This window comes from Pelophylax lessonae (genome assembly GCF_965119305.1).
Source record: "Pelophylax lessonae genome assembly, chromosome: 1".
In the NCBI taxonomy this organism is placed as follows: domain Eukaryota; kingdom Metazoa; phylum Chordata; class Amphibia; order Anura; family Ranidae; genus Pelophylax; species Pelophylax lessonae.
In genome coordinates, this window is record NC_138768.1 from 882,375,953 (window position 1) to 882,390,617 (window position 14,665).

Here is a 14,665-nt window from a genome sequence, read left to right on the forward strand (position 1 = left end):
TGAGAAATGCTGTGTAAATTCTGTATTTTGAATGAATATAGAGAAGAGAGGGCTGCAGAACCAAGAGTTTGTATATCTGTGCACTGAACAGGATGGGAGTGATGAGTTATTACACCTTTAGGAATTTTAAAGATTGAAATACAGACATTTGTTTCTGAGGTTAGGGGAGACTTTACACCTTGTCTGTGCTAATCTGTAATGTAGACACATCATTTGGCATCCAGTGGGGAACAGGGGGTAAATACAGATTAAACATTTGGCCTTCCTTCAACGCCATATTGGTAAAATCATAGCAGACTTGTATTGTAACTCTATCTTTATAAAATGTATTCAGGCCTACTCACTCTTGGCTGGATCATGACTCCATCCTTCCATTCTTCTACCATCCTCCCTCTAATCTTATCTGTCTTCCTCTCCTAAACCCTTCCTCGTTCTCCTTTCCCCTTCTCTTACCTCCTTTTCCTACCTCCCCTAAATCCTCCCCTCCTCTATGTTACCCTTCTCTAACCTCATTCCTCCATCCTCTCCTGAAACCCCCCCCCCCCCCCAAATCTTTTCTCTTTTCTTAACTTCTTTCTCTTACTTTCTTGAACCTCCCCTCCTCTCAATTCCCCTTCTCTAACCTGCCCTCCCAAACCTTCCCTTCTTCTAATCTCCTCTCTCCATCCCCTAAACACTCCCTTTCTCTAACCTTCTTTCCCTTCCTCTCTACCCTCCCCTCCTCTCCCCTCTCCTTTCTCTAACTTCCTCTCTTTTCCTTTCGTCAACCCCCTTACTCTTCTCTACATTTTTCTCCCTTCCTCTCTCCAATCCTTCCACCTTCTCCCTTTCCACTTCTGTAACCTCCTCATCTTTCCTCTCCTGAACCCCTCCCCCTTTCCCTTTCTCTCCTGAACCCTCCCCTCCTCAATCTTCTTCTAAAACCTATTTCTTCCTCTTCTGAACCTCCCCCTTCCTTCCCTTTCCCTAACCTTCTCTTCCCCTCTTCTTTTATCCTCTCTAACCTCCTCTCCTGAAACCTCCCCTCCTCTAACCTCCTTTTTCTTCCTCTTTTAAACCCTCTCCTCCTCTCCCTTCCTCTCTCTAACCTTCTCTCCTTTCCTCTCTCTAACCTTCTCTCCTTTCCTCTCTTGAACCTCCCCCTATTCTTCTTTCTACTTGTCTAAACTCATCTTTTTCCCTAACCTCAAATTTCATCTCCTCTCCCCACCACCCTCCTCCGAGGATCACCATTGCAGCGTATTCTATTACAAACACTCTCGGCTCAGAGGAGACATCTGAGGACGGTGTGAGAAAAGTGTCCTTATCCTTTAATGTTCCGGGATTCAGTACACACATATTGGTATCAATCATTTTATTACTTAACAGAAACAGAAATAAACACGAAGGAGCAACAACTATGACTTCATGCGTACTTTATATACAATTCAGAATAACTGCACAGAGATCAAAACATTTATACAGCGTTCCTCAGATCACTGCGGTCACACAGAGTTCCTCAGATCACTGCGGTCACACAGAGTTCCTCAGATCACTGCGGTCACACAGAGTTCCTCAGATCACTGCGGTCACACAGAGTTCCTCAGACCAGTGCGGTCACACAGTGTTCCTCAGATCAGTGCGGTCACACAGTGTTCCTCAGATCACTGCGGTCACACAGAGTTCCTCAGACCAGTGCGGTCACACAGTGTTCCTCAGATCAGTGCGGTCACACAGTGTTCCTCAGATCAGTGCGGTCACACAGTGTTCCTCAGATCAGTGCGGTCACACAGGGTTCCTCAGATCAGTGCGGTCACACAGCGTTCCTCAGATCAGTGCGGTCACACGGTGTTCCTTAGATCAGTGCGGTCACACAGTGTTCCTCAGATCAGTGCGGTCACACAGCATTTTTCTCACAGATGTAGTTCAGTTCGGTATAACAGTTCTCCAGTGTCAGATGAGATCCAAGCTTGGCACAGCTTCCAGTCCCATCAGTGACAATTCTAGATGGGAGAAAAAGTCTGGTGAGAGAATTCCCAGTCATTGTAGATGATCAGTAATGGATGGGGGGAGATAGAGGAGACCATTGGGCACAATATCTCCAGGGGCCTCTACTTATGTAGTTGGGTTGGTGCACACACCGGCTGCTACCCTTGAGTGTCTGGTGATGAGGAACCATGGAGGACATTGTACAGATATAAGATATCCAGAACCAAGTGAATGGGGTCACAGGATTGGTACTGGGGGGTGACCGGTGTCCATAACAACCCCCACCCCTTCCCCCGACAGAGAGAACTGCTTTATTAGTGCTGCCATAAGAGGACTGCTATAGGGGATCTATTCTAAGAAAGTGACTATAAGAGTGCAGCCATAAGAGATTTGTCCAAGTGGGGTACCATGGGAGATATTTCATACCCCCACTTATTTATACTCACATGTATTTCTCACTGGCTGTCAGGGTTCAGTAAAGAGAAATAAAATCTGTTCTGTTTGCATTGTGTGTGTAAATCTTTGTAGAGGAAGAGGACGGAGGAGGAAGCATGACATACTACAGAGATGTGTGTAGAACTACCCCCGTAGGGGCTGCTGTGTATGGATCTAAGTTGGGTCTCCCTCTAATTATCCTGTTGTCAGATACCGGGTATTTTCACACACTGTCAGGTGCTCACACACTCTTTCGCTCATTGTCCCAAATGACCAGTCTAGGGGAATTGTTTTGGGTGTTTTATTTGGAGATTTTGGATAAGAGAAGGGATTAGTGGGGATTATTTGTACTCCAAATTCAACTATGTACGGGTGAGGACAACTCTCACTTGGCCTCACTTAGTAGAACTGAATAGAAGATCTTCTGCTGAACCATACAGCACTTGCTTGGGAAGAAGAAGTCCTTTGCTTGTGTTGGCAGCAGACTTAGTGAACTCTGTATCTTCAGGACACCAGCCAGTATCCTCTTTAGCTTACACCCAACCTGCTGACATTCTAGCACCAAATGGGGGATTTTAACAGCAACAGTCTCTAGGATCTCTTTGGGAATTCTGTACTAACAAGGCCCTGATCGCAGGTCACCTTCCTCTTTGATATTAGATGAGATCCATGGGCATCCTCCCTAAGTCAGCCCTCAAAAGAATCCTTGGATTTCAGCTTCTCTGTTTCTGGCCCTCAGGTTTACCACCTGAGGCCGCATGGCAGCCTGTGCTGGGGAGAGGCAGCAGCCCCCTTCCCCCCTGGACCTCGCTTAGCAGGCGAAGACCAAGAGCCCCATGTGCACCTCAGATATAAGTACAGTCACCCAGTATGCACCGGGGAACCTCCGGTGCCTATTGGCCAAGGCCGTACAGATATCCCCTGCTCTCATATGCATGGTTTCCTCCCAGTGTCCAATACACTGTATTACTATTGGATCAGTGTGAAACATCAAGCCAGGATGAGCAGCATCAGAGCGCACTGGGCAAGTTCTATCCACCAATCACAGCTCTCTATTCAGCAGACAGCTCCTAGATTTACCTGGCTGTCTCCCTGCTAAGCAGAGAAACAAAAAACTCTATACACCTACACTAGCACCGACCTAGGAGGGTGCTACATGTGTATCTAATGATTAGGAGAAAAATGTCCTGTGATACTTACGCCTCCTCGCTGCCATCTGCCCATTGTCCTGTCCACACTCCACCATGGACGTTATATTGGGTTAATCCGACCCAGAATTCCTTTCCTGTGATGGCCACCAGTCTCTGGATAACACAATACACAACACATTATTCACCTTATTCCTATCACCTTCCTGGAGGTCTCCTAAGAAACACCAACTACTGTCCACCCCACACCCAACCCGGAGATCCCGACACTGACCCATATGGTCTCCTCCTTCACCTGGGCCAGTCTGGAGTCACGTTCTGTACAATATTTATCACTAGGTGTACGCCGCTTCATGTTCTCAGAGAGGAAATAACATTTATCATTGATGGAGATCCAGAGATCCGGACATCTAGGAAACCGTCCTGTAATTATAGGAATAATAGAGACAGTCAGTAATGATGAAGAGACAGCTGGACACAGAGACCGTCCTGTAATATGGAATAATAGAGACAGTCAGTAATGATGGAGAGACAGCTGGACACAGGAGAGACCGCCCTTTAATATGGAATAATAGAGACAGTCAGTAATGACAAGGAGAGACAGCCGGATACAGGAGAGACCTTCTTGTAAAATGGAATAATAGAGACAGTCGGGTAATCATGGAGAGACAGCTGGACAGAGCAGAGACTGTCCTGTAATATGGAATAATAGAGACAGTCAGTAATGATAAAGAGACAGCTGGACACAGGAGAGACCGTCCTGTAATAAGGAATAATAGAGACAGTCAGTAATGATGAAGAGACAGCCGGACACAGGAGAGACCGTCCTGTAATATGGAATAATAGAGACAGTCAGTAATGATGAAGAGACAGCCGGACACAGGAGAGACCGTCCTGTAATATGGAATAATAGAGGCAGTCAGAAATTATAGAGACACAGCCGGACACAGGAGAGACCGTCCTGTCATATGGAATAATAGAGACAGTCAGTAATGATGAAGAGACAGTCGGATACTTGTTAGGTTATGTCCTGTGCTGGGCAAAAGTTTTTCATTGATTTAAAATGAAAAATACTGCAACTGGCCACTCGATGGCACTAAGTATCATAGGAATTTCCTAGAATGCTAAGCGCCATCTAGAGGCCAAACGCTGTATTTTCTGTTTTAATTCAATGAAAAACTTTCAACCAGCACAGAAAATATTCTGCTAACATCCCCCCCCTATGTGTATAATGTTATAGTCACTCATTTACCATGTGTGATATCACTTCACATTTTACTTTAGTTTGGAAAGTGAGGGGAAAGCACTGACTGTGGTCTCTCCCAGGCTACTCATAGACAGGTGAATGGCTTTTTTGGGGTTTTCAGCTCCCTTTTGTACCAAGCAATGACAGAGGTGAAATGCACAACCCTGGTATGATTAAGCCACTCCCCCGAGGAACACACATTTTTAAAAAAATTATAAAGGTATTTGTTCTTTTTTTTTTTTAATTTACAATCAATAATTCATGTAAAATGTTTAGAATTTCCCTGTTCTGATATTATTATAATATATAATGTGATGTATACAGCACAGTAATGATGTCATTGCTACATTTATTCGGTAATATCTGAGTTCAGAAAGACATTGAGTGGACTTATATCCTTTGTGGCTACTGAGGGATATATTTAAATTAAAGTTTTTTCTGTTCGGAGTTCTCCTTTAAGACCTGGACATTGAGAAGACAAAGAAGGGTGTAGGGTTACACATTACCTGATGAGTCGTTTGATCCGGATGTTCCTGATGGTCCACCGGGTAAAATCTGGATTTCTCTGCCTGGAAATTGAAGCGGAGACTTAATCTAACCCCTCCTCCATTCTTTATTACAAATGAAGACAGTTGGGGGCCACACCCCAGCTACACCCCCCCCCCCCGGAATTATACTGCTCAGGACTTCTATAAAATGGAATATTGTCTATCACTCATTTTCCTTTCCTTACACTTTAGCACAGCAGCGTACACACATGGGTATAGCTCCTCCCCCCAGCCAATCACAGGACTGGTTATACTATAAATGAAACACTCACAACAAAGGGGCATTCTCATAACTATACTCAATGTTGGCATAGCACATCGAAAAAAACCAGGGAGGGTCACACTGAAGTATTTTATCCAACAGGATTCATTTAGAACTAAACCAAACTCCATTGTGGCGAATGTTGCTTAAACAACATTGTAATAGACTAGAAATGCCCCATGTGTGGACCAGGATGCTGCCCTGCAGAATAAGTGTTGACCTTTAACTTCTGCCCCGAGCACCTAATCCATCTGGTAGAGTTGGCCCTGACATCAGTTAGTGGATTCATCTTCTTTACCAAATAAACCCACCAGACCACCTAGACCAGAGATGATGAATGTGTCCTAGTCTGCCGGACAGACTTAATCTGCTCTGCCTTTTCCTCAATGGGGTTAGTAGTATTCTTGCTATGGGAATTTATATTCCATATGATATGTCTATACTAATTGCTGTTATGTATTGATTATAATTTGTTTGTTTATACACATTTTTGTAGAATGTCGGTCTTGGTTGGTCTCTCTAGCCCTGAGGAAGCCTAGCTGCGAAACGTGTCGGCTTGCTGGGGACCCCTAGACCGCCTACAACAGAGACCATTGAATTATTGGTATAGATGTACCGGCACTCCTATTAGAAGTGTATTCTACATATACATGCTGGTTGTTGCTATATCTTTTTAACATATGTATGTCTATGTATGTTCTACTTGTTTTGGAATAAATAAATTGTTTCTTTTATTATAACCTAGTGTCATAAATGTGATCATCCCTTCTTATTGGTCCACAAAAACCCCATCTTTTTCTCTTTTTGATTTTTTAGGCATACCAAGGTTGCAAGGCTTAACGCTTTTCCCACCATTTTCTTCTGGGTTGCCACTCTCCTACAGGTCAACCAACATAACAGGGGCTGCCTCCAAGCCCCTAGAGGTCGAAATATTACCAAAATGTAAGTGGTTACTCTGCTGGAGATGTCACCCTCTTGAGGGATGGGGAGTGATAGGAGCCTAATCGGGGTTCCTGGTGAGGGTCTGGAGCCTGGAGACTCCATGGACATGTAGAGAGGTGACATGAAATACTGGATTGGTGGAGTCCGGTGAAGACTCAGCAGTACCGGCCTCAAAATGCTGCATGAAATGGAGTGCTTAAGTGTCATCAGTATACCCGAATCAGCAGAGAGAGCAAGGAGTTACCCGTGTCATTGCAGCTCACTTCTAAGTCCAGGAGACCGGCCTTAATGTTGACTTTCACATGACTGCAGCTCCCAGGCTGAAGTTCAGGCATTAGTGAGTGCAGTTCCCATTGTCCCCCACACGGGCGCATAGCTTCGCCCACTTGTGTATGTAAAAAACAACCTGTGTGCAAAATCACGCATTTGTGAAATGCACAAAAAATGAGTGTCATGTGCTCGGTGCCCTTCTGCCACCCCAAACGTGACAAGGAAACGTCCATTTTTCTGTGCGTTAAGTTACTCAACAAACGCATCAAAATGGGCGGAAAATAAAACGCGTGAGGCGCAAAGCTCAAAAAGCTACATGAGCTACTTTGCCACATGTGTGACACGTAGGGCAGCCCATTAAAATCAATAGGATCCCTCATACTTGTGGCAAAAAGACACATACACTAAAACGCAAAACATGTCTCAAATCACTCAGGTGTGAACGCAGCCTCATTGTTTAATAGGAAATGTTAAACCTCCTGACTTGTTCTTCTCCATCACATGAAACACTAAACCACGATCCAAGTAAAAAGTAAAGTAATAAAAAAGAAGAATGGGAAGCAGTAGAGCGCCCCCTGTGTATTTCTAGTTTTATCAATATGGAAGTTATTTGTTTGAAATGAAATTTATGGAGCCTCAAAAAGGATAAAATGGTGGAAAAAATAATTTCTGTTCTGTAATTGGATAAGCCTTCGTTGAAGATGTTACCTTGAGATATTTCCAAAATCTAGTTTAGACCACCTTTAGTTCTCCTCAGAGAATTGCCCAATGGTGGTAAAAGCATTGCGCCAAATTCAAGTACAAGTTCTGGCCAGGTAGATGAATTTGGCGCACGCTGCACCACTTATAGAATGCCTGGGAGATGCCTTCACAAAATCTGTCTGCCCCAGTCTTTATGAATTCCAGGGAATATATTTAGTATGTACAATCAGCCCCACCCCTGAGGAGTCTTTTACCTGACACTCTGAGAAATATCAGCACTGACTGCAGAGTGGCACACGTCATCAATAATACCATGAGCAGTGCAGGGACCAGACAACCACAGCGGGATACTCCATGGGCACAATGCTTTCTTCTTGAAGATGTGAGCACCTCATGCTGAGAGAAGAATGTTTTAGGATTATTGCGGGATGATGCTGGGGCCACGTTGTCATACCCTGGAGATTCTGGGACCATATTTTCGTAAAAGGTCGCTGTAGGGATCACATTTGGAAGGCTGGATCCGGGGTCTGTACCCTCGCTGTCAGATTCTGGAAATACACAGAGTACATAAAGATGAAGGATGGTTGGAGGAAGAGCGATGAACAGGAGAGACACACCAGGAGACTAGAGCCCAAAATTGTTTATTCCACTAAAATTGTTTCATCAAGATCAGTAGGGGCAGCCAACAAGTAGACATGTGCATTTTATTTCGTTTAAATTTGATTCGATTTCAGATGAAAATTAAATTTTTGGAGATTCGGATGTACTGTATACCAATCTCTGAATGGACATAGTAACAAATGTCAACGAACTCCAAAAAAATGTTTAACCAAATTAACAAATGTATTTGTTTCATTTGTTTCATTTAGATGATGCATAATAGTTTGAGCCCATGGGGAAATAATTTCAATTTTGGAATTCGTTTGATAATTCAGATTCAAATAACGAATGGATCTGAATTTTGTTCCATTTGGTAATTCGGATGCCAGTCGATATTGTCCAATCCGCTCATGCCTTAGTAGCTTAGTAGGTTGGACTAGCGCCTGAAATATCAAATCCTTCTCATTCAAATCCATCGGATTCTAAAATATATTGAATATATAGCAATCTCCCGGGAAAAACTGCAAAATATTTCAAATCCACCCAGACTGATGAATATACAAAACAAATGCCAAAGATACGAAACTAACTCCAAAAAACGAATCCGGTAAACTAACGAGTATGACAAAATGAAATTCTTCAATGAACGAATGCATCCGAAACCAAAGAAAATGAAAATTTCTGGCTTGCACATGTCTACCAACAAGTGTCAGGTAGCCAGAACTGCCCCATTCAAAAAAGATTTGTACATTTGGTTTGAATGAGAGTGTCTAGGTTGGGTAAGGACATTTGGGTTTGGTAAGGACGTCTCAATTAGATTATTACAGTTAGGAGCAAAAATCTTTGAACTGGGCAAAATGTTTGAGTGTAGTAGGAGTAATTAAGTTGGTTGGGAATTTTTTTACATAAATGAGGGTGTTTGATGAGGATATATGGATGGTGTAAGGGTGGTCTGGGGAGGGATTATTCAGGTTGGGGGAGGATATTTGGGTTTTGGGTAGGTTGGGGTTGAGAAGGTCTGTTTGCAATAGAGAAAGGTGTTTGGTTTGGGTAAAAGCTTTGGGTTGGGTGATGGGTTGAGAATGAGTGAGGGGACTCGGTTGGCTGAGAGATCTGTCTTGGTAATGGGATTTTAATTGATTTAGAGGGTAATGAGAAAGTTTGGGTTGGTGGATGATGTAGGGAATGGATAGATTGGATGTGATTGGGATGAGCGAGACATTCATTATCATCATGATCAATATTATCCTCCCCTCACTTATTATTCTCTTACCCTCTTTCTCTCCCTTAATATTTCAAACCTTTACCCTCACCCTTCCCATCTGCCCCCCCCCCCCCCACCCACTTATTATCCAGACTTTGTTCTTCACCTCCGAGTTTTTGAATTTTCAAACCCCATAGTTTCGGGGGTTTAGAATCGTATTTTGATCTTTTTGTACTATCGCTGATGTCGATACGTTTGGTGGGGGTAGGAAGGGCCTCCAGACAATGTTTCAGGGGTTATTCTCTTATTCCTTTCTTATCTCTATTTCTTTTCTCCCTGTAAAACCTTTTTCTCTTCAATGGGAGAAATGATTTGGGTGAAAGGTTTAGAATGAGTGAGGGATGTTAGTTGGCTGGCGGTGGCTTGAATAAGAGATTTGGGATGGGGTGGGGTTTTGGCTTTTATTTTTGGCTCTCTGGTAAATAAGTAATGAGGGTGTTTTAGGTGGAGGATGGGGCTTGGTTTATCTTACATCAAATTCAACTTAATCAATCACAACCATTGGTAAAAATTTTCGGTTCATATGTCCAAAATATGAATGTGTTATAAAGTAACCTATAAAAAGTCCTAGTTTTGAAGACACTAGTAAAGACTCATTGCATGTTCAATGTGAAAAAACTGGACAATAAAACCACTTCACTCCCAAACCAGGAGGAAGGAGCTCACATGGAGATGTCATCACTCCGAGTTACTATACCCTGACTGTGCCAAGAACTCCTAAACACCCCATCTCCAGGGCACTTCTGAGGTGTTAGAAGTTCAGTGGTGACCATTCTTCAAAATGGTGGCTGTGTCCATTTTTGTAGAACTTTGTGGTACACATTCAGGTTGCAGAAGAGGATTTCCTATTACTGCTGTGTGCTGGACACCGGACCAAAGAAGATTAGACCATCTCCTGGCAGACCCTTTACATATGATTGGTGAATAGAGCCCATGTTGAGGATTCATGCTGTAACTTATTTTACCTCTGGTAGTGACCCATCATCATTTATGGTGCTATTCATCTGCTTTTAGGTGAACCTGTCAACCATGCTAACATTTTTAAAAGTCTTATCTAAAAGCAGAAACCACAATGAGCCTTCTTCAGAGACAGAAAGAGGAGAATCCACCTACACCGGGCAGAACTCCATATCTAATATATAGTGTATATTCCTTCTTATATCAGATCATTGATGAAACCAGAATAACAATAAAATGGTAATCTGTGTTGTCTGTGAAGGGTCTCATGTATGCAGGTCATGGGGTATCTAGTTGGTCACATTCAATTTCTTCTATAATGTTGAAGATGTTTTGCTTCTTGTTTAACCACTTTACCACTGAGCCTATTTTTGACACTTTTTGTTTACAAGTTAAAATCAGAATTTTTTGCTAGAAAACGACTTAGAACCCCCAAACATTACATATATATATATATATATATATATTTTTTTTTTTTTAGCAAAGACTCTGGAGAATAAAATGGCGGTCATTGCAATATTTTTTGTCACACGGTATTTGCGCAGCGGTCTTTCAAACGCCATTTTTTTGGAAAAATTACGAAAAATCACATTTCACTGCATTTAAAAAAAACTAAACAGTAAAGTTAGCTCATTTTGTTTGTATATTGTGAAAGATGATGTCACGCCGAGTAAATAGATTTCCAACATGTTACGGTTTAAAATTGCGCACACCCGCAGAATGGCGACAAACTACGGTCAATAAAAATCTCCATAGGCGACGCTTTACATTTTTTTTAATGGTTACCAGTTTAGAGTTAGAGTGTAGCTCTTTTTTTAAATTATTGCTCACGCTCTGGCGATCGCGGCGATACCTCACATGTGTGGTTTGAAAAGCGATTTAATTTGCGGTGCGACTTCCATATACTTTCGTGCGCAAGCTAACGGCGACAGGGGGCGGCTATATTTTTTTTTCCTATTTATTTTATTTTATTTTTTTTTAATTTTAACACAGGTTTTTAAAAAAAAGAAAAAATCTGATCACTTTTATTGCTGTCACAAGCAATGTAAACATCCCTTGTGACACCAATATGTAGTGATAGGTACTTTTTATGCAGGGATGAGGGGTCTAAAAGACCCCAAACCCCTCCACTACACTTCCATGTATTCAAAACGCCGAAAACTGCTTTGTTGAATACATTCTCTTTTTGAATCTGCCACCTTTAGCAGCAGAGTAACCCTGACGTGACGTCATGGACGCCGCCTCTGGGTTACGTCATTGGAGACCCGATCAAAGCCGCTTCCGGCTTAGATCGGGACTCCATGCAGCCGGCGGACATGCCGGCTTGGTGCTCGGGTCTCCTGGTGGGACGGGAGACCCGGGCAAAGCCAAGGAAGGCGGCGGGAGGGGGGGGGACGTCCCCTCCCGCTCGCCGGGGTAACGATCGAGCGGCTCCTGAGCTGCATCAGTCATTACCGCCGGAAAGCCAACCGCTGGCTATAAAAAACGGTACCGGGGTGATGCCTCTAGCTAGAGGCATCACCCCGGTACAACCACGCAAAGTCAGCCGACGTAGGTCTACGTGGCTAGACATTAAGTGGTTAAGCAGCCTTTCGTGAACCAATTGTCCAATCTGTCTAACAGGCTATCCATGTCAAACTGGAACAATCATCCCTAGACAGGGAGGGGCCTTGGATATCATATAAGCATATATCATATCATTTTATTCGTATCTTTACCCCAAAAATCTTACAACAATTTAAATCAGCCATTTAACTGAATCAGCACTTTCCCCAATCAGGGGTCAGCCTAATGTTCATATACAAACAGAAGTTTGGGCATTGGTGTGAACACTGGGCTTTTATCTTATTGGGGGGTATTTATAGTTGCAGTATTTCTACCACAGTTGCTCACAGTTGTGGCAAGACTGAGAAATGAGGCAGGAAGTTTGGTGGCAATACTACACAAAACTACATCTGTTACTTTGGTTGCAAATCATACACAAAGATCCCTACTGACATATTTCTACACACAATGCACACTGGTAATTGAGCCCCAATGGCTTTAATAAATGTCCTAACTTTCTTCTCCCCCATCCCTCCCCGGGTTACCTGCTTTCTGAGCTCTCCTCCGGGCAGACTCGGCATCCTCCTCCATGCTGTCTCTGCTCTCATATGATGTTCTGTGGTCTCTGCAGATGGAGGGGGAAGAGGTAATGAGACCTGAGAGCTCCTCTGTGTCTGCAGACTGTGGTCAGCCATGTATGGAGACAGGAGGAACAAGAGTGTGACGTCTATTAGAGACGATGGAGCTGATTTACTAAAGGAAATGAAGAAGAGACGGGGGATCACATGAGAGTGCAAACATGATCCCTGAATCCATCTAGACAATCGTACAGAGATCTCTAATGTGTACGGATAGGTCCTAGTTTGCTGTGTGTGTAGAACATCCATATAAAAGCTGCTTTGTGTCTTCTATCTCTATAAGGTTCTACAACACCTTCTTCTACTAAGGAATGTGTCTACATTGTACATCGGGTCAGAGGGGTCATTTCATCCCAACTTTGCTACTTCTGTCATTCTGATCACATCTGCATTTCACCGATTTATTAAAGGTGTTTCCATAGTTGTGTTCGGCAACTGAAATTATTATTCTTCACTTTTCCAGTTTTTACCATTGGAATTATGATTTCCTAATTCATAAAACTTGGTGAAGTTTGTCTTCCTTTTACTCCAATCAGGGAGGAGAGAAGCGGGTAAGAAGAGTGTTGCCATTCCTAGGATGTGTTATCAGGGAAAGGGATGGGGGGGGGGGGGATTGGGACGAACCCCCCTTTACCTGGACTTTCGCCACCGGCTCCTGGAGGAGTGTAGAGGCTAGCCTCCTGTCTACTGACTATGGGCCCTGGCTTTTAAGGGAACACCACTCTTTGTGAGGTGTATGCTAGGGGCACATGCTGACTGAGAAAATGATGGACAACTACTTAGCGGACACTGAGAATATGGTTTTGATTACTTCAAATGGGACAGTAATATTTATCCACAATATCCCTCAAGAAATCTATGATACATTAATTCCATTGTATCAGAATGATGGAACATTGTATGAGTTTTGCCTCATAGACTATTGTAAACCATTGCCATGAAGTCTGTGACTTCTGAATAATCAAAGCATTGCTTAGATGTGGATTCCAAGTACTTCAATGTAGGAGACTGAAATCTGCTACTGGGGTATTCTGCTATTGTCTGTTTAATAAGGTGTTCTGTGTTTATACTTAGGATAATGTGTAATGTACTTTGGTTTAGCCTTGTTGCAGTGCCGGGTTAATTAGTATGTTAATTATAACATTGTCTGGGTCTGGATTTCCATTCACCTATTATTCCTGTCCAGATGGCTAGGTAATTATCTCAGGTAACTTATGTTTCTGTATACAATTCCATCTGCATATGATAATGTAATCAGGCTCACCTGACCTGGTGTGTTTATGGGAGTGTCATGGGCGTGTTTACTGTGTCTCTGTATTGTATAAATGTGGGCCATTGAGCCTGGATTAAAGAGATTTGTTTTACCCTATATCAAGTCTAGGCTGATGTTTGGGGAACCGGGAGCTATAATCACTACATCACTTGGGATTTTGAAAACTTACAATGGATATACTCAGCCGGAGTATTGGGGATCCGTTACAGGGATGTTGGGGCCCAATTACACCATCCACTGGCCTTGTCTAGGCTCCTTCCACTTCTGCTCTCTATATCCTGGTGACACAATTTGGGTACCTACCACCACTTCCTCTGCACCTTTCCAACAAATACTTCTAAATCCCATCTTTTATATAAAAATACATATATAATATACAGAAGGGTGTGTGGACAGCAGTATATGAACGTCATTATATAAAAATTACAGTATATGGATGTAGCACCCTCATAGGTAGGTGCTAGAAGAGAGTATAGTTTTTGGGTCTTTCTGTTTACCAGAAAGATTGGCAGGTAAAGTTATAGTGCTCTCTGCCTACCAGGGGGCAGGATCAATTGGTAGGATCTGTTCATGGTGCTCAGATGCAGCTCAACTTGTCTGAATGTTTCACACTGGTCCAATAGGGAGGCATTTTGGACAGTGGAAGGAAACCTGACAAGTGAGGGGCAGGCATTGTTACAGCCCTGATGATTGGCAGAGGAAAGTGCCTCGGTGCATGCTGGGTGATTGTATACATGCCAAGGGCACATGTGCTTGGGATCTTCAACTAGAGAGCCGGGGTCGCCGGAGGGAGGGAGCGGCTGCCCCTCCTCTGTAGAAGCTGCCATGTGGCCTTGGGTAGTCGACCTGAGGGCCTGAAAGTCAGAT

At 43.2% G+C, this 14,665-nt stretch overlaps 1 protein-coding gene across 1 annotated transcript in view; it reads right to left on the reverse strand.

The window, feature by feature from the left end:
- The window catches only part of LOC309545007 (C-type lectin domain family 12 member B-like), a gene marked incomplete at both ends in the record, with an annotated part of 179,987 nt that extends 167,509 nt beyond the window's left edge, over nt 1–12,478 (reverse strand). The window contains one exon of the mRNA XM_082244080.1: nt 12,433–12,478. Coding sequence (XP_082100206.1) covers nt 12,433–12,478 — 46 coding nt within the window. The remainder of the gene's footprint in view (nt 1–12,432) is intronic.
- Between the last annotated feature and the right edge of the window lie 2,187 nt (nt 12,479–14,665).